This window comes from Melospiza melodia (assembly GCF_035770615.1).
Source record: "Melospiza melodia melodia isolate bMelMel2 chromosome 25 unlocalized genomic scaffold, bMelMel2.pri SUPER_25_unloc_1, whole genome shotgun sequence".
NCBI classification, from domain to species: domain Eukaryota; kingdom Metazoa; phylum Chordata; class Aves; order Passeriformes; family Passerellidae; genus Melospiza; species Melospiza melodia.
This window is the reverse complement of record NW_026948504.1, coordinates 45558-65159: the sequence shown is the minus strand read 5'-3', so window position 1 is coordinate 65159 and position 19602 is coordinate 45558. Positions and strand designations below refer to the sequence as shown.

At 54.5% G+C, this 19602-nt stretch overlaps 2 protein-coding genes across 2 annotated transcripts; one reads left to right on the top strand and one right to left on the bottom strand.

Annotated features, from left to right (window-relative positions):
* The first annotated feature begins 789 nt into the window (after window positions 1-789).
* On the top strand, window positions 790-11984 carry LOC134433067 (proline-rich protein PRCC-like). The gene is made up of 7 exons (XM_063181960.1): window positions 790-1300; window positions 2701-2748; window positions 5733-6305; window positions 7716-7811; window positions 8676-8819; window positions 9077-9142; window positions 10538-11984. The coding sequence occupies exons 1-7, from the start codon at window positions 851-853 to the stop codon at window positions 10622-10624; spliced, it is 1464 nt and encodes a 487-aa protein (XP_063038030.1). The 5' UTR covers window positions 790-850; the 3' UTR covers window positions 10625-11984.
* On the bottom strand, window positions 11967-19602 carry LOC134433073 (SH2 domain-containing protein 2A-like). The gene is made up of 6 exons (XM_063181967.1): window positions 19424-19602; window positions 19207-19296; window positions 18219-18390; window positions 15902-16015; window positions 14557-15099; window positions 11967-12984 (listed from the first exon to the last, which is right to left on the bottom strand). The coding sequence occupies exons 1-6, from the start codon at window positions 19600-19602 to the stop codon at window positions 12862-12864; spliced, it is 1221 nt and encodes a 406-aa protein (XP_063038037.1). The 3' UTR covers window positions 11967-12861.

The following is a 19602-nucleotide window of genomic DNA, read 5'->3' as shown; positions in this document are numbered from 1 at the left end:
GGAGGAAAACGGAACTCGTGTGTCCCAGCTCCTGGAATCCTCCCGTGCTCCCCAAGGCCTCCGTGCCTATTTTTAATTCTGTATTTTTAACACTCCTCAGGCCAGGAGGGGTGGGACGGGGCTGGATTTCACAGTGCTCCAAACCACGCAGGGTTCAGGCTACACTCCTCGTTTATCTCCGTTTGGCTTTCATCATTATTATTACTATTAATTCAGCTTTTTCATTTATTACCTATAACAATTATTTGGTGCTGCTACTTTACAGTCGCTCTGCTGGGTGTTGGGGACCCAAATTCCAGCCTGGTTTATTGCTTTATTAAGGCCAGAACGAGCTAGAAGGAGGCCAAAAGCATCAAACCAAAAATCAGCAAAATGCGAGGGGGATAACCCAGCTCCTGGCCAGGCTTTTGCTGGGGCTGGCAGCACCGATCGTGCCCAAACCGTGCCAAGAGGGGAGGATGGCAACGCGGCCTTGTCCTGCTCCCGCCGCGTGGCAGCACAGACTACATTTCCCGTGATGCCTCGCGGCGGAGCGCACAGGGAGGCGGGCACAGCGCTGCTCGCGGTGCACGCTGGGAGTTGTAGTCCTGCGCGGCTGCAGCGCGGGCAGCGGGGCGCTGCCGGCAGCCATTACCGGGAGCGCGGAGCCGCCGCCGTCGCTTTGCCTCGCTCCGCGGCCCCGCTGCCGCACGGGGAGGGGCCGCCATGGCGGCGTAGCCTCGCCCCCGCCCGCCCCTTCTTCCCCGCTGCGGGCGCTGAAGGCGCGGCGGCGGCGCGGCCTAGCGCGGAGGGTGGATCCCCGGCCTCGCGTAGCGGCTGCTGCCCGCCAAGGGCCGCCCTCCCCGGGGCCATGTCCCTCGTGGCCTACGCCAGCAGCGAGGAGGACAGCGATGCCGAGGAGCCTGCGGGCGAGGAGGAGGAAGCCGCCGACTCTCCTCCATCCACAGCCGAGCAGCCTTCATCCCGAGGGCTTTTCGCCGCGCTGCCCCCGCCCAGAGCCCCCGCGGTACCCCCGGCCTTCCTCATGGGCCCCCCGGCCACCCTGAGCGGCTTCGGCAGCGCCCCGCCGGGCCAGGCCGGCACCGAGAGCGCCCCAGAACCGGCTGCCAGCGGGGACGGGGCCACGGAGCCCCCCCGGGCCAGGGGGCTCCTCCTGCCGCCCCCCAGGAACGCGGGCACCGCCGCCTCCCCCCTCGGCCCGCCCCCCGCTGCCTCCCCCGGGGCGGGTTTGGGCCTCCCCAAGCCAAAGAAGAGGACGGAGCCGGTGCGGATCGCGGCGCCCGAGCTGCACAAGGGGGATGTGAGTATGGATCGAACCCGAGCCCTTCCCTTCGGGGGTGAAACTTCTCCCCCAGCGGGGCTCTTCCCTCGCTCTGTCACACCGAGGTGTACCGGGATCTATTGTTGTGTCATCCTCGGGGAGATTTGTCCTGGCTGCCTGCCCTAATGCTAAAGCGCTTTGCAGAATTAAACTGATATAGAAACCTTATTTATAATCAGAATGCAGCCAAACCCAGATTATCTGCACCCCTTCTTATTCCTGGAGTTAACGAGTTGATGATGTGGAGCTGCAAGGGCGTTGTAGCCCAAAACCATCTTTTGTTTCCTGTGCAGGTGGTGGATTTTTCAGCCAGTTTATTGCTTATTTGTCTAAAGGCTTCAGGCGTCTTCTAAACTTTTTGGTGACCATTTCCCTCTCATTTTGTGGGATTTTTTTTTTTTTGTAATTACTGTGCCTTGCAGGCTTGTGAACCCAGACAGTGAGAGCAGGGGAAGGCAGGTCTATTTCCATCTGGTTTTTAAGTTGGGATCCCTGCTGATGAGGTTTCATCCTCTCCCCACTGCTGAGGACAGAGGATGAATTTCCTTTGGGACAGCACTGTCACAGAATCATGGAATGGTTTGGTTGGAAGGGACCTTAATTCCCGTCTTGCCCCACTCTCTTGCCATGGGCAGGGACACCTCCCACTATCCCAGGTTGCTCCAAGCCCTGTCCAGCCTGGCCTGGAACCCTTCTAGGGATCCAGGGGCAGCCACAGCTTCTCTGTGCACCCTGTGCCAGACCCTCACCACCCTCACAAAGTAATTTTTTTCCTAATATCTCACCTAAACCAGCATTTGGAGTCCTGGAGTGGTGTGGGTTGGAAGAAACTCTTAAAGCTCACCCTGTTCACAGTGCCCACAGGCAGGGACAGCTTTCATAGCCCAGCCTGTTGCCATGTGGAGGTGATGGTTGTGTCGCTGGTTTTGGTGTGGCAGGAGTGCCTGTGCCTGTGGGAAGAGCTGAACTGGGGTAATTTCCATGGGGACTGGTGGATTTATAAACATTGTCCATGAAAAGTGGCCTGGCAGCATTAGGGGGAGCCCAGATGAACTCAGTGCTGTGTTTGGGGGGGTCACAGAAAGAGGAGGAGAGGATAAAGATAGCTTTTCTGCTGCCAACCAGGCTTTCCACACAAGTTTTAACCAGATATTTAGCAATTTCAGCATTTTTGGGAACAATTCTCTGTATCCCTGTAGGGAACTTTGCATCCTTTGTGTGGTTTGTGCTTCCCCTCCAGTAACTCTGTTGTTGTTTGTCCCTGACCTGTAGCTGTGCAGTTCTTCCCTCCCTTTGGGTTTATTTTCCTGGGATTTATTAGCATGACTTTTTTAGTTTGATGTCTCAAGTTGTGCTGAGCTCTGGTTTTTCTCTCTCAGTCAGATTCAGAGGAAGATGAACCAGCAAAGAAAAAAAATACTCTTCAGGTAAATAACAAGGGCACTTGGTTAAACAATTGTCATGGGAAAAAGTGTTTGACTGCTTGTGCAAATCATCCACTCTGATCATCTCATGGCTTTAGGGATATTCCTGAAATCCTGTGGGTTTTCAAGTCCTTGCTTTTGAGCACTTTCACCTATTTAAGTCTTGGTGAAAGAGGCATTAATTTGGGAATTGGGCAGATATTTTCAACATTTCTCTTCAGAATCCTCTTGGCTTTTTATGCAGTGTACTCAGAGTGACCAAGCAGTGAGAAACCCACAAGAAGTGTTAGAATTGGGGGGATAACTGGCATTAAGTCATGAAAAGTGAATAATCTGCCTTTTATCTTGCTGGGATCCATTTGTCCACACTGATCACCTTGGGCAGATACTTGAATTGAGCAGATTTTTGCAACATTCACATTTCCCTTCAGAATCTCCCTAGCTTTTTATACAGTGTATTCAGAGTGATCAAGCAGTGAGAAACCCACAAGAAGTGTTAGAATTGAGTGGGATAACTGTCAGGAAGTCATGAAAAGTGAATAATCTCCTTCTTTTCTTACTGGTATCCATTTGTCCACACTGATCACCTTGGGCAGATACTTGAATTGAGCAGATATTTGCAACATTCATATTTCCCTTCAGAATCTCCCTAGCTTTTTGTGCAGTGTACTCAGAGTGGCCAAGCAGTGAGAAACCCACAAGAAGTGTTAGAATTGAGGGGGATAACTGTCAGGAAGTCATGAAAAGTGAATAATCTCCCTCTTTTCTTACTGGTATCCATTTGTCCACACTGATCACCTTGGGCAGATATTTGCAACAATTCCCCTCAGAATCCCCCTGGCTTTTTGTGCAGTGTACTCAGAGTGGCCAAGCAGTGAGAAACCCACAAGAAGTGTTAGAATTGGGGGAGATAATTGGCAGTAAGTCACAAAAAGTGAATAATCTCCCTCTTATCTTGCTGGGATCCATTTGTCCACACTGATCACCTTGGGCAGATATTTGCAACAATTCCCCTCAGAATCCCCCTGGCTTTTTGTGCAGTGTATTCAGAGTGGCCAAGCAGTGAGAAACCCACAAGAAGTGTTAGAATTGAGTGGGATAACTGTAAGGAAGTCATGAAAAGTGAATAATCTCCCTCTTTTCTTTCTGGGATCCATTTGTCCACACTGATCACTTCGTGTAAATCATCCACTCTGATCACCTGGTGGCTTTAGGGATATTCCTGAAATCCTGTGGCTTTCAAGTCTTTTCTTTTGGCACTTTCACCAGTTTAAGTTTTGGTGAAAGAGGAAGTGTATTCAGAGTGACCAAGCAGTGAGAAACCCACAAGAAGTGTTAGAATTGAGTGGGATAACTGTCAGGAAGTCATGAAGAGTGAATAATAATCTCCCTCTTTTCTTACTGGTATCCATTTGTCCACACTGATCACCTTGGGCAGATACTTGAATAGAGCAGATATTTGCCACGTTTCCCTTCAAAACCCCCCAGACTTTTTATGTAGTGCAGAGTGGCCAAGCAATGAGAAACCCATGAGAAGTGTTAGAATTGGGGGGATAACTGTCAGGAAGTCATGAAAAGTGAATAATCTCCTTCTTTTCTTTCTGGGATCCATTTGTCCAAACTGATCACCTTGTGTAAATCATTCACACTGATTTCCTTGGGCAGATAATTGAATTGGGCAGATATTTGCAACAATTCCCCTCAGAATCCCCCTGGCTTTTTGTGCAGTGTATTCAGAGTGGCCAAGCAGTGAGAAACCCACAAGAAGTGTTAGAATTGAGGGGTATAACTGTCAGGAAGTCATGAAGAGTGAATAATCTCCCTCTTTTCTTGCTGGGATCCATTTGTCCACACTGATCACTTCGTGTAACTCATCCACTCTGATCACCTGGTGGCTTTAGGGATATTCCTGAAATCCTGTGGCTTTCAAGTCCTTTCTTTCTCACCAGTTTAAGTCTTGGTGAAAGAGGAAGTGTATTCAGAGTGGCCAAGCAGTGAGAAACCCACAAGAAATGTTAGAATTGAGTGGGATAACTGTAAGGTAGTAATGAAAAGTGAATAATCTCCCTCTTTTCTTACTGGTATCCATTTGTCCACACTGATCACCTTGGGCAGATATTTGCAACAATTCCCCTCAGAATCCCCCTGGCTTTTTGTGCAGTGTATTCAGAGTGGCCAAGCAGTGAGAAACCCACAAGAAGTGTTAGAATTGAGGGGGATAACTGTAAGGAAGTCATGAAAAGTGAATAATCTCCCTCTTTTCTTTCTGGGATCCATTTGTCCACACTGATCACTTCGTGTAAATCATCCACTCTGATCACCTGGTGGCTTTAGGGATATTCCTGAAATCCTGTGGCTTTCAAGTCTTTTCTTTTGGCACTTTCACCAGTTTAAGTTTTGGTGAAAGAGGAAGTGTATTCAGAGTGACCAAGCAGTGAGAAACCCACAAGAAGTGTTAGAATTGAGTGGGATAACTGTCAGGAAGTCATGAAGAGTGAATAATAATCTCCCTCTTTTCTTACTGGTATCCATTTGTCCACACTGATCACCTTGGGCAGATACTTGAATAGAGCAGATATTTGCCACGTTTCCCTTCAAAACCCCCCAGACTTTTTATGTAGTGCAGAGTGGCCAAGCAATGAGAAACCCATGAGAAGTGTTAGAATTGGGGGGATAACTGTCAGGAAGTCATGAAAAGTGAATAATCTCCTTCTTTTCTTTCTGGGATCCATTTGTCCAAACTGATCACCTTGTGTAAATCATCCACACTGATTTCCTCGGGCAGATAATTGAATTGGGCAGATATTTGCCACAATTCCCCTCAGAATCCCCCAGGCTTTTTGTGCAGTGTACTCAGAGTGGCCAAGCAGTGAGAAACCCACAAGAAGTGTTAGAATTGAGGGGTATAACTGTCAGGAAGTCATGAAGAGTGAATAATCTCCCTCTCTCCTTTCTCTGATCCATTTGTCCTGCACGGACATCACCAGGGACGCAGCGAGGGCTCCGGCTTGTCCGCTCTGCTCCCTCAGCCCAAAAACACGCCGGTGAAAGAGACCAACCGCTTGCTCCTGCCCTACGCCTTCTCCAGGAAAGCAGGAGAAAACTCCTCTGACTCCAAGCCTGCCAAGCCCCCCAGCTCTTCCTCCAAGCCCAAAGCCGTGCCCAAGCCGGCCGTGCCCACCACCCCATCCCCGTCGGCCATCAAGGCGGCGGCCAAGAGCGCGGCGCTGCAGGTGACCAAGCAGATCACCCAGGAGGAGGAGGAGGACAGCGACGAGGAGCTGCAGCCAGAGAACTACTTCTCCTTGTCGGACAGGAGCGAGCCTGGCACCGTGGGCACCGAGCCCTACCTGTACCCGGGCTCGGAGGAGCCTCCCCCTGGCACGGAGCCGCAGCCGCAGTTCCAGGACGCGGCCGCGAACGCCCCGCTGGAGTTCAAGACGGGGGTGGGCTCCAGTGGAGTTCAGCACAGCTGGGCACCCAAAGCCACTGAGGACTACAGCAGCCAGCCCTATGGGCAGTTCCCCTCTGCCTATGGAGAGCCTGGGGGGTACTACCAGGTGGGTTTGTTGGCCAGAGGGGAGGGGAGGGCTCTGAGGAGGTGATTGGGTGGCTCCAGTTGGGTGCTGGGTGCTGCTGCTGGGAGTGCGGCCTGTGTGGGGTGCTTGGGGCAGGGAATGCAGTCCTTGGAGCCACCTGGGCAGGGAATGCAGCCTGTGTGAGGTAGCTGGGGCACAGGGCAGGGAATGCAGCCTGTGTGGGGTGCCTGGGCAGGGAATGCAGTCCTTAGAGCTACCTGGGCAGGGAATGCAGCCTGTGTGAGGTGGTTGGGGCACAGGGCAGGGAATGCAGCTTTTGTGAAATACATGGGGTAGGAAATGCAGGTTGTGTGAGGTATCTGGGGCACAGGACAGGGAATTTAGTGTTTGTGAGATACCTGGGACACAGGATGCAGCCTGTGTGAGGTGCTTGGGGCACAGGGCAGGGAATGCAGCTTTTGTGAAATACATGGGGTAGGAAATGCAGCCTGTGTGAGGTACCTGAGCAGGGAATGAAGCCTGTGTGAGGTACCTGGGACATGGAGCAGGAAATGCAGCTTTTGTGAAATATATGGGGCAGGGAATGCAGGCTGTGTGAGATACCTGGGACACAGAGCAGGTAATCCAGCCTATGTGAGGTACCTGAGCAGGGAATGCAGCCTGTGTGAGGTACCTGAGCAGGGAATGCAGCCTGTGTGAGGTACCTGGGACACAGGACAGGTAATCCAGCCAATGTGAGGTACCTGAGCAGGGAATCCAGCCTGTGTGAGGTACCTGGGGCTCAGGGCAGGGAATCCAGCCCAAGCTATCTGGCACAGGGAGCCACAGCACTGAGCACAAGGGGATTCCTACAGCATGAGAGCTGCAGATGTTCTTTGCTGGACAGATGTTTGACAGCTGCACTCCTGTGAAAATGCCCTGCATGTGAGGGTGCATAGTCAGGGCTCACTGGAGCTGGTGTCTGAGCTCTGCTTGTTTCTAATAATTCTAATAAATAAAATTATAGTTTATAGAATTATAGTAAATAGAATTCTAATAAATTCTAATAAATCCCAGACTAGTTTGGGTTGGAAAGGACCTTAAAGCCCATCCAGTCCCAGGGTTCCAACCTTCCACTATCCCAGGTTGCTCCAAGCCCTGTCCAACCTGGCATTGAGCACTGCCAGGGATGGGGCAGCCACAGCTTCTCTGGGCAGCTTGTGCCAGGACCTCAGTGCAAGGGCAGAATTGGGAAGAATTCCTTCCCAATATCCCATCCTGGCAGTGGGAAGCCATTCCCCTTGTCCTGTCACTCCTTGTGAGAAGCCCCTCAGGGTGTTTGTTGCTTTGTCCCTCTTGGTGGAATCAGCCCACTGGGACAGTCTGTGCCTGGTGCCACTGCAGGATTGCTCTCATGCCAAACTGGTTTCCATTTCCCTGTTTCCCTGCCAGGATTACTACAGCAGTGGGTACTACCCTGAGGTGGAACCAGCCCAGGCCTCACCACAGGAGAGCAGCACCGACTCCTCCTTCATCGACGACGAAGCGGTTGGCACCCCATTTTCTGTCCCCAAATCCTCTGCAGTTTGGCTTTGAGCTCTGCCAGAACTCAGGAGCCTCTTGGCAGCCCCACTCCTGCCCTCCAGCACTGCCTGGGTTTCCAGGGCTTTGGGCTGGGTGGTTTTTTCTGGGGGGCCTCGTGCTGTGTTGTGGGCATGTGTGGGTCCTGCTCCAGCTGGGTCTGCAGGCCCATAAATACAGAATAGAACCAATTGTTGAGGTTGGAAAAGGCCTCCAAGACAATCACCCAGCACTAAACCATGTCCCCAAGTGCCACATCCACGTGGCTTTTAAATCCTTCTGGAGGTGGGGACTTCACCACTGCAGCCTGCACAACCCTCAGGGTGGAGGAATTTTCCCTATATCCAACCTCATCTAACCCTGGCACAACTTGAGGCCATTTTCTCTTGTCCTGTCCCTGTTCCCTGGGAGCAGAGCTCACTGGTTGTCCCCTCCTGTCAGGGAATTGTGCAGAGCCAGAAATGTCCCCCCTGAGCCTCCTTTTCTCCAGGCTGAGCCTCTCCTGGTGCTCCAGCCCCTTCCCCAGCTTTGCTTGCTTCTCTGGACATGCTCCAGGCTCCTCAATCTCTTGTCATGAGAGGCCCCAAACTAACCCTAGGCATGGAGATGCCAGCACAAGGGATGGGCACTGTCTGGAAACAGCAGCAAATGCTGCTTTCTGCAGAGGAAAATGAAATTATAACCTTGATGCTGAGTAGTTTTAGATACTCTCATGTACAACAACGCTGAAAATCTCCAAAAGATCAAAACCCCGGCTGGAAAAGTGTTTTTGCTGTGCCTGGTGTGAGGACAGTGCTGGGTGTAATTGCAGCTCTTGTGTTCTTCCTCCAGTTCAAACGTCTGCAGGGCAAGAGGAATCGTGGGAGGGAGGAGATCAACTTTGTGGACATCAAAGGTGACGACCAGCTGAGCGGGGCCCAGCAGTGGCTGACCAAATCCTTGACAGAGGAGAAGACCATGAAGTCATTCAGCAAGGTGAGGGTGAGGGAGCCTCTGCTCAGTGCCCAAATCCTGCTGGAGCTGTGCTGGGTGCTGGGCACTCACCAGGGAGGGTAAATGATGACATGTGAGAGCAGAGGAGTTCCTCAGAACACAGCGTGTGGGTGGGGAGGGCCAGCCAGGAAGTGTTTCAGCCTCAGGAATCTGCAGTTTAATGGGGAACAAATGCTTGGGATGGCTCTGTGCAGGCACCTCTGCAGGCTGAACAATTCACCTCTTCCTGCTTTTTCCAGAAAAAAGGAGATCAGCCCACAGGACAGCAGAGGAGAAAACACCAGATCACATACCTGATCCACCAGGTGAGTGCCCTCCCTGTGGTGTGTGAGCTGGTCCAGCAGCACTGCAGGGCAGCACAAGGCTGGGGACCAGGGGCTGGCCCTGAGAACCCCCTGGTGAGACCCAATGGGGTTAGAAGTGAGTCCTGGCCCTGAGGGGATCCCAGTCCTGAGGTTTCAGCTTTGCTTTGCCCTTCCTGCACGTTCTGAGGCTCTGGGATCCTGCCCTGGATTCTGGCCCGGGACTGAATCTGAGGGGATCCTGTCCTGAGATTTCATCTGAGGGGCTCCCAGTCCTGAGCTTTCATCTGAGGGGATCCCAGTCCTGAGATTTCATCTGAGGGGATCCCAGTCCTGAGATTTCAGCTGAGGGACTCCCAGTCCTGAGCTTTCAGCTTTGCTTTGCCCTTCCTGCACATTCTGAGGCCTTGGGATCCTGTTCTGGATTCTGCTCCGGGGCTGAATCTGAGGGGCTCCCATCCTGAGCTTTGGGCTGAGGTTCTCCCAATCCTGAGCTTTCATCTGAGGGGCTCCCAGTCCTGAAATTTCAGCTGAGGGGATCCCAATCCTGAGATTTCAGCTGAGGGGATCCCAGTCCTGAGATTTCAGCTTTGCTTTGCCCTTCCTGCATGTTCTGAGGCCCTGGATTCTGGCCCGGGACTGAATCTGAGGGGCTCCAATCCTGAGCTTTGGGCTGAGGGGCTCCCCATCCTGAGCTTTCATCTGAGGGGCTCCCAGTCCTGAGATTTCAGCTGAGGGGATCCCAATCCTGAGCTTTCAGCTTTGCTTTTCCCTTCCTGCACGTTCTGAGGCCTTGGGATCCTGTTCTGGATTCTGCCCCGGGGCTGAATCTGAGGGGATCCTGTTCTGAGCTTTGGGCTGAGGGGATTTCATCTGAGGGGCTCCCATCCTGAGATTTCAGCTGAGGGGATCCCAGTTCTGAAATTTCACTGAGGGCTCCCAGTCCTGAGATTTCAGCTGAGGGGCTCCCAGTCTGAGGGGATCCCAGTCCTGAGCTTTCATCTGAAGGGCTCCCAGTCCTGAGCTTTCAGCTTTGCTTTTCCCTCCCTGCACGTTCTGAGGCCCTGGGATCCTGTCCTGGATTCTGCCCCGGGCTTGGCTGCTGAGCCCATCCCCACGAGAAGCTGCTTTTCAGCATCAATGAAATGCCAGTGCATCCCAATTAATCCAGGCCTGTGTCAGGATGATTGTGCAAACCCCTGTCCCCACGAGAAGCTGCTTTTCAGCATCAATGAAATGCCTGTGCATCCCAATTAATCCAGGCTTCTGTCAGGATGATTGTGCAGAGCCCTGTAACGAGGCTTCTGGGCTGAAGGGCTCCCTAATCCACACGAGGCAGGAATGCTGCTGAGTCACTGAAACACAGAGGGTTTAACAGCATCCTCTCCATCTCTGCAGGCCAAGGAGAGGGAGCTGGAACTGAAAAACACATGGTCTGAAAACAAGCTCAGCAGAAGGCAGACTCAAGCCAAGTACGGATTCTGACACATCTGGCCTGCTTTTTGGCTGCTGTCACCTGCTGTGTCCGGGCTCTGCTGGGCTCCTGGAGATCAGCCAGGCCCCAGCATGGGGCTGGGAGGACACTGCACTCCCTGGCCTGGCAGAAGAAGGGGCATTGCAAGCAGGTCCTGAAACTCCAGCTGTAAATCCTTCCCCTCCCTCCTTGTAAATGTGGAAGGTTCCAAGGACGGTCCCGAGGCACCACGGGGAACGTGCTGGGTGTGAGGCTGCAGCTCCTGTGCTGAGGGAACAGGCTGGGCCTCCTGACCCTTCAGCAGAGGCTCAATAAACTCCCAGTTCCCACTTTGCTGCTCTCTTGGACTTGCTGTGCATTGAGAATGTCGTTTTTCCTTTCTAAAACACGGTGAGTTCCAAGAGCAAGCCTGGCTTTGGAATTTTTAGTTTGGTCCTTACCTTTAAGGTGTCCTCACAGCTGTTTCCTCGTGTCTGGGCTGCTCCAGCACTCCTCTCACGTCAATAATTTTGAAGAATTTTGATATCCTGGTTTTTAATTGGGTGTTTTTGCTCTGGGCTCCACAGGCTGAGCCCTGCTGAAGGGGGCACCCCTGACCTGCACCACACGTGGAGGGAGGGGAGCTTCTCCTGCCTGGCACACTCAGGGCTTTGGGTTACCCTGAGCCATGTGTGCATGTATATTTTCCTTCCTTTTTCCTTCTCTTTCCTTCTCCCCCAGCCCAAGGCCTCCTGTCCTGCCCCAGGCTGTTCTCAGACTCATCAAAGTGAATGTCCCTCGTGTGGCTGCCTGGGGCTGAGCTCTGCACTTTCCTCTGGGCACACACACAGAGGAGAGCTGCCAACTGTAATTTTTTTTTTTTTTTTTTCCAGCTTGTTTGTATCAATTCTGTTTCAATTAAGTGTTGACTTTACCCTCCTGGCTGGGAAGAGGAGACTGCCCAGCCCTAATTTCTTCAAATCAAACCTTTTTTTTTTTATTTTTATTTAAGGAATTCTGTCAAGGTGATGCGACTGCAAATCCTGTGCAGCTCTGCTGGCCCAATCCATGGATCCAAATCTGTGGCATCACTTTGGTGATGCTGAAGGGAGCAGAGAGCTGGCCTGGTTATTTAACTTATATTCCCACCAATCTGGGTTTTATTTGGCTCAAATGGCCAATATTTGTTATTCTGGTAAGAAGAACTCCCAAGAGGTGGTTTTTCTCCCATGTTACCTCTTAAAAACAGGCAAACCCCCATGACTGAAGTCTTTTCTTAGAACATTTTAAACTAATCTCATTTTTTAGTTTAGCTCCCTGTATGTTTAGTACTTTGCAGAGCCTGTTTTGAGTATTTGAATGATCAGAATAAAGTTACTGTTGAGTAATTTATTCCTATCTTGTATGTACAGTGAAATCCTCCCAGAAGAGATTTGCTGAAGGAATATATTTCTAAATGAACCCACCCAGCCCTGTTTCCATCACCAGGGGCTCAGATCCTCATCCAGGTACCCTCTTGACCAGGGGGTTTTGCACTGTGGGGGCTGGAGCTGCCACGTTCCCCTTTCCATTTCTCATTGGGGTTATGGCTTGGCTTTAGCACCAAGGGAAGTTCCAAGGGCTCCCGTTCCACTTTCAGCCCTCTGACACCAACAAAATTCAGGTCTCTGAAAGGTCAGAAGTGAATTTTCCCAGAGATAAAACAGCTGCAATGCCCCAACCCTCCTTTTCCCTCCAAGCCATGGAGGTTTGGCCATCCTGGCTCCCTGTTCTGGGAGCACCACTGGCACTGCCCAGCCCCACTGTGGCTCTCCAGGGTTTGTGCCCCACAGGGCAGCCCTGGGACAGTGGTGTCATCCCAAATTTTGTGGCTGAGGAAGCAGGCAGGGCGTGGGGAGGTTCAGTGTGGCATCACTGCAGTTTCTGACCAATTTAATATCCAAGTGCCAAACCCATCCCTGCTTTACCTGTAGCCTTTTTTCCAGTTTCTGGCCAATTTAATATCCAAGTGCATGCACCAACTGTGCCAAAATCATCCCCGTTTTTCCTGTAACAGCCTTTTCCCCTCATTTTATTACCAGAAGTCTCTTGGAATGTGTTCATGGGTAAGGCCAGGCTCCCCCTGTGCTGTCCAGCAGGGTTGAGAAGCTGGAGGAGCAGGTTGGCACTGCCAGCTGGTGCCAACAGCACCTTTGGAGCTCCTCCCAGGGCTAAGGGCTTCCTGCAGTGATGGGGAGGCTGGGATTGCTCCTGCAAGGATCCAGGTGGTTTAGGAGCAGTCCCCAGGCAGCTGCTCATACACATTCTCAGCCGTGGGCTGCAGGTCCCTGGGGCTGCTCCTGCTGTACACGGGGTCATCCAGCTCCAGCTCCAGCTCTGGGCTCAGCACAACCTGGGGGGATTCCCAGGGAGAGGGAATTGAGAGGCAGGAAACAGCACAGGGTTGGTGTTTCACCCTCCCAGCCCTTGGCTTTGGGACAGGGACTCGGTTTTTGTAGGGAATTGGGGTGACAGGATGAGGGGGAATGGTTCTTGCTGCCCAGGGATAGGTGGGATTTGGGGGAGGAATTCTTGCCAGTGCCAGAGGGAAGGGTTGGATGGGATATTGGGAAGGAATTCTTCACAATGTCAGAGGGAAGGGTTGGATGGGATATTGGGAAGGAATTCTTCACAATGTCAGAGGTAGGTGGGATATTGGGGAGGAATTCTTCCCAGTGCCAGGGATAGGTGGGATTTTGGGAAGGAATTCTTCACAATGTCAGGGATGGATGGGATATTGGGAAGGAATTCTTCACAGTGCCAGAGATAGGTGGGATATTGGGAAGGAATTATTCCCAGTGCCAGAGATAGGTGGGATTTTGGGGAGGAATTCTTCCCAATGCCAGAGGGAAGGGTTAGGTGGGATATTGGGAAGGAATTCTTCACAATGTCAGAGATAGGTGGGATATTGGGAAGGAATTCTTCCCAATGTCAGGGATAGGTGGGATATTGGGAAGGCATTCTTCACAATGTCAGGGATGGATGGGATATTGGGAAGGAATTCTTCCCAATGTCAGGGATAGGTGGGATATTGGGAAGGAATTCTTCCCACTGCTAGAGGGGAGGGTTAGGTGGGATATTGGGGAGGAATTCTTCCCAGTGCAGAGGGAAGGGATGGATGGGATATTGAGAAGGAATGGCCTCCCACTGCCAGAGGTAGGTGGGATATTGGGAAGGAATTCTTCCCAGTGCCAGAGGGAAGGGTTAGGTGGGATATTGGGAAGGAATTCTTCCCAGTGCCAGGGTTAGGTGGGATATTGGGAAGGAATTATTCCCAGTGCAGAGGGCAGGGATGGATGGGATATTGAGAAGGAATTATTCCCAGTGCCAGAGGGAAGGGTTAGATGGGATATTGGGAAGGAATTCTTCCCACTGCTAGAGGGGAGGGTTAGGTGGGATATTGGGAAGGAATTCTTCCCAGTGCAGAGGGCAGGGATGGATGGGATATTGAGAAGGAATGGCCTCCCACTGCCAGAGGTAGGTGGGATATTGGGAAGGAATTCTTCCCAGTGCCAGAGGGAAGGGTTAGGTGGGATATTGGGAAGGAATTCTTCCCAGTGCACAGGGCAGGGATGGATGGGATATTGGGAAGGAATTCTTCCCAGTGCACAGGGCAGGGATGGATGAGATATTGGGAAGGAATTCCTCTCTGTAAGGGTGATGAGGCCCTGGCACAGGTTGCCCAGAAAAGCTGTGGTTGCCCCATCCCTGGAAGTGCTCCAGGCCAGCTTGGACAGGGCTTGGAGCATCATGGAAGGTGTCCCTGCCCCTGGCAGAGGCTGGGACAGGATGGGCTTCCTTCCAACCCAAACCACTGCAGGTTCCCTGTGCTCCTGGCGTGGAGCAAACCCTGAATCCCCCAGACTCCAGGAGCTTTCACTGGTGTTGGGGCTGAGCTCTGGAGCTGCCTTGGGGATGCACCCACCTGCGTGCCCGTGCTGGGAGCTCCTCTGTCCTCCGTGTCCCTGCTGGGAGCCCCCGAGTGCTGCCTCCTCCTGCAGTCCTGGCTGGAAACGCTGCGGAACAGCGGCCGGTGGGGCCGGCCTTTGGGGGGCAGCGTGGAGAAAGCGTTCTGGGGGGCTTTGGGGGGCCGGGCGGGCACCCCCTGCCCAGCCAGAGCCACCTCGGAGTAGATGTTCTCCTCGGGGCTGCCACGGGGGCTCCAGCCGCGGGCCATGGCGTAGAACGGGATGGGCTCCTCGGGGATGGGGGGTCCCTCAGGGTTGGGGGGTGCCCCTGGCATGGGCTCCTGGGCTTTGCTGGGGCTGGGCTCCATCTGCTCGCGGGGCTCAGCGTAGACGTGGAAGCACATGAGCTGCTGGTACTTGGCCTCGGGGGGCTCGGGGCGGGCGGGCTCCTTGTGCACCCGGGCGTAGGGAGCCTCGGGGGCTGCCGTGCTGCTGGAGGGGCTCTGCAGCCCCCGAGCAGCCCCCCGGGAGCTGCTCTTGGCAGGGAGAGACGGTGGAGCCTGAGGGGAGATGGGACAGGGCGGAGGTGAGGGTGGGAGTGGGTGTCACTGCATCATGCTGTCCTTGGGCAGTGCCTCCATCCCCCCTGCCCTGGCACAGGTGAGGGTGGCAGTGGGTGTCACTGCATCCCATCCCTCCCATCCTGTCCTTGGGCAGTGCCTCCATCCCTCCTGCCCTGGCACAGGTGAGGGCTGGGGGTGGGTGTCACTGCATCCCTCTGCCCTGTTATCTCCCTCAGGAAGGGCTGGGGGTGGGTATCACTGCATCCTCTTTTCCCCATCCTGTCCTTTGCCAGTGCCTCCATCCCCCCTGTTATCTTCTTGGCAGAGATGAAGGTGGGAGTGGGTGTCACTGCATCCCCCCCTGTCCCATCCTGTCCTTGGGCAGTGCCTCCATCCCTCCTGGCACAGGTGAGGGTGGCAGTGGCTGCCTCTGCATGCCATCCCTCCCATCCTGTCCTTGGGCAGTGTCTCCATTTCTCCTGCCTGTTTTTATCTCCCTGGCACAGGTGAGGGTGGCAGTGGGTGTCACTGCATCCCATCCCTCCCATCCTGTCCTTGGGCAGTGCCTCCATCCTCCCTGCCCGTTTTTATCTCCCTGGCACAGGTGAGGGTGGCAGTGGCTGCCTCTGCATCCCATCCCTCCCATCCTGTCCTTGGGCAGTGCCTCCATCCCTCCTGGCACAGGTGAGGGTGGCAGTGGGTGTCACTGCCCCATCCTGTCCCGTTACCTCCCTGGCACAGGTGAGGGTGGCAGTGGGTGTCACTGCCCCATCCCTGTCCATCCCCCCTGCCCCCTTACCTCGGCCCTGGGCGTTTCCAGGGACCCTGGGCTGTGCTCTGGCAGTGTGGTCGCTGCTTGGCTCGCTGTGGAATGAGCAGCATCACCCTGTGGCCGCCCTCGGGGCTCCTCTTTCTGCGGGGAGAGCAGAGAGCTGTGGGGATGGGTGCGAGCTCAGGGCACACCCAGCTGGGCGCCGGCTCCGGGTGGCTTCCAACCCCGGCTTTGGTGATGCTTGGATTTCCCTTGGGAGAATCCTCCGGATGGCTGCAGGTGTTGTGTGTCCCTGCCCTGATAATTCCCTGCCCGGTTTATCAATCGTTTCTCCTTTCCCCTCCCAGCGCTGTCTGTCAGCCCTGGGATTCCAGAAGAGCGGGGAGTGATTGGCACATTCAAACCCCTGGGGGGGCATTGGGCCATCCAGGTGTCCTTTGTCCCTTTGTCCCTGCTTGGTGGCTCCCTGCCCCTTCCCTGGGGTTCAGAGGAGCAGCAACCATGGGCTCAGGGAGTTCTGTTGGAGCTGGTGCTGCATTCAGAGAATAAAGCTCTGGATCCCAACCCTCCATCAGAACGGACTCCTTTCCTTCACCATCACCTTAAAGCTTCTCCACAGAGGGAAACCTGAGGAGCAGCCCCTGGTATGGGGGGAAGCTCCATCCCAGCACCACCAGAGCTCCTGCAGGCCTGGAATTGTCTCCATGCATCCAACTGCAGCACCCAGCCAGCCCAAAGTGTCCGTGGGGTGAAACACCACAAATCCAACCAGCCCAAAGTGTCTGTGGGGTGAAACACCACAAATCCAACCAAAAGTGTCTGTGGGGGGAAACACCACAAATCCAACCAGCCCAAAGTGTCTGTGGGGTGAAACACCACACACCCACAGCCCAAAGTGTCTGTGGGGTGAAACACCACAAATCCAACCAGCCCAAAGTGTCTGTGGGTGAAACACCACAAATCCAACTAGCCAAAAGTGTCTGTGGGGTGAAACACCACAAATCCAACCAGCCCAAAGTGTCTGTGGGGTGAAACACCACAGTTGCCACTTTTTGGTTCGGCACCAAGAGCCAGACAAGCTCAGGCATGTCCTGTCCAGCTAGATTGGTGATATTTCAATGTGCAGGGGCTCTCAGGACTCTCAGGGGCTCTCAGAATCTCTCAGGGACTCTCAGAATCTCTCAGGGACTCTCAGGAGCTCTCAGGATATCTCAGGGTCTCTCAGGAGCTTTCAGGGTCTCTCAGGAGCTCTCGGGGCTCTCAGGTTCTCTCAGAGCTCTCAGGATCTCTCAGGGTCTCTCAGGATCTCTCAGGATCTCTCAGGATCTCTCAGGATCTCCCAGGATCTCTCAGGATCTCTCAGAATCTCCCAGGGTCTCTCAGGGTCTCTCAGGATCTCTGAGGATTTCCCAGGATCTCTCAGAATCTCTCAGGATCTCTCAGAATCTCTCAGGGTCTGTTAGGATCTCTGGGGATCTCTCAGAATCTCCCAGGATCTCCCAGAATCTCTCAGGATCTCTCAGAGGATCTCAGGATCTCCCAGGGTCTCTCAGGATCTCTCAGGATCTCTCAGAATCTCCCAGGGTCTCTCAGAATCTCTCAGGACCTCTCAGGGTCTGTTAGGATCTCTCAGGGTCTGTTAGGATCTCTGAGGATCTCTCAGAATCTCTCAGGAGCTCTCAGGAGCTCTCAGATTATCTCAGAGGATCCCAGGATCTCCCAGGATCTCCCAGGATCTCCCAGGACCTCTCAGAATCTCTCAGGGTCTCTCAGGATCTCTGAGGATCTCTCAGAATCTCTCAGGATCTCCCAGGATCTCTCAGGATCTCTGAGGATCTCTCAGGGTCTGTTAGGATCTCTCAGGATCTCCCAGGATCTCTCAGGATCTCTCAGGACCTCCCAGGGTCTCTCAGAATCTCTCAGGACCTCTCAGGGTCTGTTAGGATCTCTCAGGGTCTGTTAGGATCTCTGAGGATCTCTCAGAATCTCTCAGGAGCTCTCAGGAGCTCTCAGATTATCTCAGAGGATCCCAGGATCTCCCAGGATCTCTCAGGATCTCCCAGGACCTCTCAGAATCTCTCAGGGTCTCTCAGGATCTCCCAGGTTCTCTCAGGATCTCTCAGGGTCTGTTAGGATCTCTGAGAATCTCCCAGGACCTCTCAGGGTCTCTCAGGATCTCTGAGGATCTCTCAGAGGATCTCAGGATCTCTCAGAATCTCTCAGGATCTGTTAGGATCTCTCAGGACCCCCCAGGCTCTCCCAGGACCCCCCAGGCCCCCCCAGGACCCCCCAGGCCCCCCCAGAACCCCCCAGGACCCCCCGGCTCTGCCATCCCAGCACTCACCCGCGGGCAGGGCAGTGCCCGGCTCAGGAGCTCTCGGTAGGGGCTCACCGGGGCCGTGCTGTGGTGCTGCAGCAGCTGGGCCAGCTCGGGGTGGGCACTGCGCTCGCCCAGGATCCCATAGTGCCCGTCGGGCCGCTGGTCCAGGACAAAGTGCCGGCAGCGATCCCTGCCCCTGGCGGGACATGGCACGGCATGGCATGGCATGGCACGGCACGGCATGGTATGGTATGGTATGGTATGGTATGGCATGGTATGGTATGGTATGGTATGGTATGGTATGGTATGGTATGGCATGGCATGGTATGGTATGGCATGGTATGGCACGGCATGGCATGGCATGGCATGGCATGGCATGGTATGGTATGGCATGGTATGGCACAGCATGGCACGGCATGGCACGGCATTGCATGGCACAGCACGGCATGGTATGGCATGGTATGGTAGGGTATGGTATGGTAGGGTATGGCATGGCATGGCATGGCATGGAATGCCATGGTATGGCATGGCATGGCATGGGCACAGCCGCCAGGAGGGGAGAGAGCATTGCATGGCACAGCACAGCATGGCACGGCATGGCATGGCACAGCATGGTATGCATGGCACAGCACAGCATGGCACAGCATGGCACAGCATGGCACGGGCACAGCAGCCAGGAGGGCCCTGAGCTGGCCGCCCCAGCTTTGCTCACCTGTAGGACAGGATGGAATGCACAGTGCGGCATGGCACAGCACAGCACGGCACAGCACGGCACAGCACAGCATGGCACAGCATGGTATGCATGGCACAGCATGACACGGCACGGGCACAGCAGCCCGGAGGGCCCCGAGCTGGCCGCCCCAGCTGTGCTCACCTGTAGGACAGGATGGAACGCACAGCACGGCATGGCACAGCACAGCATGGCACAGCATGGCATGGCATGGGCACAGCATGGCACAGCATGGCACAGCAGCCCGGAGGGCCCCGAGCTGGCCGCCCCAGCTGTGCTCACCTGTAGGACAGCACGAAGCCCACGGTGCTCTCGCTGAAGCGCACCAGGAAGCAGCCCAGGGGCTGATCCTGCAGCCGCTCCTCTGCCTCCCTGCAGGAACCACACAATGACCCCGTGCCATCCCCCCTCATCCCCTCCCTGCCATCCCGCTGCCCGTCCGGGTGCCCAGCGAGGGGGCACCCGGCTGAACACCCCCCCCTGCCCTCGCCGGGCTCACCTGCGGCTGGTGAAGCCGTGGAACCACGAGGGCAGCTCCCCGTCGGGGCCCAGCCGGTGCGCCTGGGTCTGCTGGAACCACAGCCTGGTGCGGGCACGCAGCGCCGCCCTCTCCTCATCCTCGGGCGGGCACGGCGCTGCTGGGGCTGCCCAGAAACCTGGGGGCACCTGGGAGAGCAT

Excerpts from the sequence above, each read along its gene's own strand:
- LOC134433067 (XM_063181960.1), top strand. The coding sequence starts at position 851 with ATGTCCCTCGTGGCCTACGCCAGCAGCGAGGAGGACAGCGATGCCGAG. Across the intron at positions 6,306-7,715 it reads AGCCTGGGGGGTACTACCAG|GATTACTACAGCAGTGGGTA; the intron begins GTGGGTTTGTTG and ends TTTCCCTGCCAG. Across the intron at positions 8,820-9,076 it reads CCATGAAGTCATTCAGCAAG|AAAAAAGGAGATCAGCCCAC; the intron begins GTGAGGGTGAGG and ends TGCTTTTTCCAG.
- LOC134433073 (XM_063181967.1), bottom strand. The coding sequence starts at position 19,602 with ATGCTCTCCCAGGTGCCCCCAGGTTTCTGGGCAGCCCCAGCAGCGCCG. Across the intron at positions 19,297-19,423 it reads CACGGCTTCACCAGCCGCAG|GGAGGCAGAGGAGCGGCTGC; the intron begins GTGAGCCCGGCG and ends TGGTTCCTGCAG. Across the intron at positions 12,985-14,556 it reads CTCCCAGCACGGGCACGCAG|GTTGTGCTGAGCCCAGAGCT; the intron begins GTGGGTGCATCC and ends GAATCCCCCCAG.